Source organism: Symphodus melops, assembly GCF_947650265.1.
Source record: "Symphodus melops genome assembly, chromosome: 5".
NCBI classification, from domain to species: Eukaryota; Metazoa; Chordata; class Actinopteri; order Labriformes; family Labridae; genus Symphodus; species Symphodus melops.
In genome coordinates, this window is record NC_136695.1 from 6,836,724 (window position 1) to 6,842,242 (window position 5,519).

The following is a 5,519-nucleotide window of genomic DNA, read 5'->3' on the forward strand; positions in this document are numbered from 1 at the left end:
GCGTAATTACGCATTAATAACGACGGAATTAAAAATGTAGTCCGCCGTTTAACGGTCTGGTGAGTATTGCACATCCATTGGCTGGATCAGTCACAACATCTTCAACTTAGGCCTCTCGTACAAAGATGCGTGAGACTTTTTTCTTTGAATAGCGATTGCAATGCGCAATTGACTGCTGAAAACCCTCTCTCCCCTCTCCTTGTCTTACTCACATACACACCTCTCCTACCAACAGGCAGCCCACCGTGGCGCGGCGCACACAGAATGGGACACGCCTTTTCTTGGCTCCGCGGTGGGGTCGGTGGGCAGCAGGCTGTTGGTGATTGACCAGATTCTCTCCCTCATCTGTCAGCCGGTTGGCTTGGCACCTCCCCTCTCCTCTATAAATGTAGGAAATCTATTCATCCTTTCACACCGAGCCTGCCGAAGAAGAGGAACTGTGAAGCTTCTCGGGATGTGTTGACACACTCGAATTCCGCCTCCTGGTTTATCTTGTTCTCTCGCTAATTTGCGGCTATAAGCTTTTTTAGTGTTTACAGTGTCGTGGTATAAATTTACATCCTGCTGCTATAGGTTAATTATTGATATTTTCCGTTGCCTTTCTCGAGTCGTTGCTTATCTAAGATGAAGGCTGTTACTCCAGTCCAACCCCAGGACTCCTCCTCCAGCAGCGGTGAGCTCTCCCTGCACTATCTTTCGAAGCAGAGCGTCAACATCGCCCGGTGCAGGATGGAAGAGGAGGACCTGTTCTGCCTGCAGTACGACATGAACGACTGTTACAGCCGGCTGAAGCGCCTGGTGCCCACCATTCCACAGGATAAAAAAGTCAGCAAAGTGGAGATCCTCCAGCATGTCATAGACTACATCCTGGACCTGCAGTTGGCCCTGGAGACGCACCCTTCTCTACATAAACAGCAGCCACAGCGGACCGGGACCTGTCCTCCACCAGCCTCCAACCCAAGCCGGACACCGCTGACGGTGCTTAACATTGACCACCATCAGGTAAGCGTTATTCCTCTTATCAAGAGTCCCCGATTTACTCTGCCTCCCTATGCCAGACTGCCGTCCGCCAGTCAGACTTAAACAAAGCGCGTCATGCCCGTGATGTGTCATTGTCCTTTTCGTTTTAGGAGATGGGACAAAACATCAAAAAAAGACAGGTCTACATGTTTAATCGTACTCTTAAAAAGATGCGCAACAACCGCATTGTGTGTGGGTTAGATTGCGCACTTGATTGCGGGCTTTATGATTTGCATGATAATGTCAGTGTGTGTCAGAGGCCCACCTTATCCCGGGATTGGTGAAGTACCTTAGCCTGCAGACCACTTCACTGCGCACAATAAGGGCAATTTGTTATTCAATAGTCCACAAGAGATTGTATTATTGTAGATATAGCGAGCTGTTTTCAGTCCTTTTGCACGTATTTTTGCTCTTTCCTGTATTAAACCTTATTCATAGGAGCTATACCAATGTTTAATATTTCCTTTTCTCCTTTTTACAGAGATCATCAATAGCGAAAAAGCCGGAGGACTCTATTTTATGCCGCTGAAATTAAAGCACTTCATCGGTAAGTTGATTTTAATACAGTTAAGTCGTTAGAGTCATTATATGAAATGTGTTTTCTTTGTTTGTTTTGTGTTTTGTTTTAAAATCTACAATGTAGTTAAAAAAATTATAATTAAACTCAGATACACATGTGGCCAGTTGCAAACACCATAAGTGGTTGTCAGTAAACAATCTCCTTTAACTTGATTATTGTAGCCTGTATGTGGGGTAAATTGACAATCACTAAAGTGCTCTGGGGAGGCCAGTAAATGTCAGCGAAAATAATAATTGAGGAACATGAAATTGGCACCAACCTCAGAGGCAGCTGTGCTTTTGCGTAATAACTGTCACTGTTGTTGCAATCTGGGAAGAAGAGAGGGTTAAAACCTCAGCTTGCCCTTTCTTTCATTCTGACATCCTTCCTCCAGCACTCACTCTCACACTCACTCTCTGCCTGCCCTTCATTTCAACTACTGTTTTGGCTTTCACGTCTGATTTATGGCCCTGAATTTAAACACACCTGGTTGAGGCCATAAGCATGTAGCCCGAGTGTGTTTTAGTAAGACACTCTTGCAGTCTCTGTGAGAGGCTCATATGCGTCCCGTCAGCCCAGTCTGAGGAGCTGTGTGGTTGTTGTTTGACCTGGTTTGTTTTGGGTTGTTGATCAAGCATGGCCTCTGTTTTGTCAGTGGCGCCAGTCAGTCTGGAGTTCTGCAGCTCACCCCCCTGCTGCTATTCATCCCCTCCACAGGTGTGCAGGCAGCACAGAGCCGCTCCAAAGCCAGCAAAGCTTCGCCAGGGACTCACACCCAACTGGAGGCACAATCACAAGGAGATTTCAAAACTGCTGGAAGGAATTCAACCCAAATCAAATCACCATTCACATCAGCTTTTTTTGTTCAATTGAAGAAGGAATCCATATGTAGATGCATCTTTCTGTTTTCTCCTTTTAAGTTGCCCTTATACTTTAATCCTTATCACTTACATTATGCCTAAAAGAGAGAACATTTGGAATCTCTCCAGTGAGTTTCTTTGTTGGAAACACTCTGTCAAAAGCTAGGAAAACTTGTTGTGAATTGTGCTTAAAGAATAACAAAAAAAGACTCCAGTTCAAAGCTTTACTAGACTGATAAAATCATTGTACATTTTGGACATCTATTGTTTAAAATAGATGATTTGTGTTGAACAGGGAAGTCATCCCTGGAATCTTAAAAATGTTTGATACTGTAAAAAAGAACAATTCTGATTCGAGACGATTAAGAATGTAAATATAGAGACACAAATGTTCTATAAAAGTATGTGAAAGGACAACTTATATGCGCAAAATAGACTATTGTAATTATAAGATATTTTTATTAAAACCTGTTTTTGTTGTTATGTAAATATTGTGATCACTTTTAAGTCTTTAGTGAATGAACGTGGTTTTGATCTGCCAATAATGTCCTCACATGATGATATCAGTTAACTCTTTGCAGTGTTTTTGAAATAGTTTCATATGTAGCATGTCAGGTTCATTGCAGAGACATTGAATGTGCACTGAAGCAGCCCTCCCTGTGTAGATATGTGCCGTTCAACTCAAGCTCTCTGATTATTTGCCCTGCTTTGCTTTCTCTTGAATTGTTTTGTACTCATTAACTACAGCAACTTTGACCCGCTTGCAGCGATGGGCCGCGCCGCTGTTTGATCTTTTAAAAAAGGCCTGATTTGATTATTTTACATTGCACACTTGTTATAAAAAATACTCTGAGAGGTACAGCACTTTTGACATTGTTTACAGTGTAAAACCTAAAAAAAAAACATGTTTGATGTGTGCAATGATGTTCAATCAGAGCTTTTCCTTAAAAAAGTTGTTGTGGTTTGGTTAAAAACTGATGAAGTTTGTGAACATTAACAGACATCCTTTGAACAAAAACTAATTGTATTTGGTCAAGCAATGTCTGTCCATAAATACTGAAAAATTTCTCGGTTGAGTCGGACGCCATTGTTAATGTAAAGGAGAAAGAAAGACTTTATTTTTCACAACATTGAACACCGAATTTACCTCACCGCCCTCCTGCCAGTGTGAGAGGGCACTTGTAAGTTAATGTCAGCCGCACTGTTGAACTTGACCTTCACTGGCTTGTGGGGAGTTGTCAAAACAATTAAAGTTTCCAGGAAGAATTGTGTCGTCTCAAGTTTTGTCTCAAAGGACGTCCTTATTATTTATTGACTTCCATGCATATTTTGTTAAATTGAAAAGTTGAAGAAGAGCATGAGGTACAGGATAGCACTACTAAACTAAACACAATGCATTACTGTATGTGAGCTTCATGGGAAGTAAAAGGGTGGATAAAGATATTAAAATGTTGCAGATGTCATGTAAGTCCCTAAACCTGTTTTACAGGATTTAAGGATCAGGCTTTTTGTTTTGTGGGCTTTTATTAATTCCACCACACACATGGCCACAGCTGCAGAAATACACGTGACAGCCAAGAGTTCAGATTCAACCAGGTGCAAAATTATTATAATCCTGAAAATGAAACTGGTAAAGAATATTTCTTACTAACTCTTCTTAGAATTAAAACTTCTTTATTAAATAATCTTTGACAGGTTTCTCTGTGCAACTTTTTCTTCAAACTGAATTTATTTAGTGACATATAACAACTTCACTTCTATTAATTAAAAAATGTTGTCTTATATTAAATAGTCAAAGTAATTTAAAGCAATCATGTTTTTGTGGAATAAAAAGGATGAGGTAAATTAAACCAATCCTTAAGTGATTCTTTTTGGAATAATTTCTCTAAGTACAAAAATCTCCTGATTTCTTTATTTAAGGGAAACAGTTCAAATTTGAAGCGCAAATATTTTATGATGTGCAATGTCAGTCACACAAGCCTGGAATAAAATAAAATATAGGTGAATAAGTGATATTGAATAAAAGAAGGAAATCAAAAATGGAATATCTTCAACATTGAGGTAAAACTTAAAATATGAGGTGAATGCCAGTCATACTGTCACCCAGAATGACTGAAGATGAGTGACGATCCACCAAAACAAAAACATACTAGATTTTCAACGTTAAAACATTATCTGTTTCTTTACAAAATCATGAAAAAAAACAAACTGAAGTGAGTTAGATTGAAGTTAAAACTTACCTGGAAAAATGTGGTGTCCAACTAAAATCATGTTCACACTTTATATTGGAAAAGATTCACACAAGGCCTCAACAGTTGACAGAAGTATATTGTTTTGTTTTTTTGTTTTTTTAAATAAAGTCATTTATCAATACAAATCATTCATGATATTTATTAAAATTCAAGATTTATGATTGATTCTTGGTGAAGGCAAAGCTAAAAACTATTCAAAATTTTATGTCAACACTTTCATCTTTCTTTTCATGAAATAATTATTGAATTCAAACTACACAGTTACCATCCCACAACAGTCAGTCATTGCTTTCGTCTATTTTTTCTCGGGAGATGCAGCTTGTTTTTTTGTGGACACATTGATCCATGTTTAACTGTCCCCATGTCAACCTGCTGAAAACGGGTTACGGTGTCTGTTTGACACCAACAAACCAAGTGACAGCATCACCCTGTGGGAGCCACAGACACATTACAGACAACCTGCGCCACGTTGGCCATCTGAGGATAAGCAGGCCGCGCAAGGCCACCTGTGTGTGTTTATAGTCCACAGTTAGCGCTGGGCCTCGCTGCCCTTGACTATCACTGTCCTTGTGATGTGAAATGTGTGAGCGATAAAAGGCAAAAAATAAAAATGACAAAATGGATAAAATTTGAAAATGAAAAAGTACAGAAAGTGTCAAAGCACAGGTGGCCAGTTTGACAGTTAGACCTTCCTGATATGATGAAAGACATTCTGGTTCTCTGAGAGCATGGCAGGATCCTGACAGTTCAAACCAGCCTTCAGCAGCTCTGACTGAACAGTGAGTGAGAGCATCACTGGTGCATTTTTCCAGGAAATCCTACTTTTCA

The 5,519-nt window shown here is 39.9% G+C and overlaps 1 protein-coding gene across 2 annotated transcripts; it reads left to right on the plus strand.

The window, feature by feature from the left end:
• The first annotated feature begins 309 nt into the window (after nt 1-309).
• Nucleotides 310-3,705, plus strand: id4 (inhibitor of DNA binding 4). Of its 2 annotated transcripts, none has more exons than XM_079344336.1 (3): nt 310-1,002; nt 1,502-1,567; nt 2,235-3,705. In XM_079344336.1, the coding sequence occupies exons 1-2, from the start codon at nt 625-627 to the stop codon at nt 1,547-1,549; spliced, it is 426 nt and encodes a 141-aa protein (XP_079200462.1). In that variant the 5' UTR covers nt 310-624; the 3' UTR covers nt 1,550-1,567; nt 2,235-3,705. The 2 variants fall into 2 exon arrangements, with proteins under 2 accessions (XP_079200462.1, XP_079200461.1); XM_079344335.1 differs by having other exon boundaries at nt 316-1,002; nt 2,297-3,705.
• Nucleotides 3,706-5,519: the final 1,814 nt, after the last annotated feature.

Excerpts from the sequence above, each read along its gene's own strand:
- id4 (XM_079344336.1), top strand. The coding sequence starts at position 625 with ATGAAGGCTGTTACTCCAGTCCAACCCCAGGACTCCTCCTCCAGCAGC. Across the intron at positions 1,003-1,501 it reads TTAACATTGACCACCATCAG|AGATCATCAATAGCGAAAAA; the intron begins GTAAGCGTTATT and ends TCCTTTTTACAG.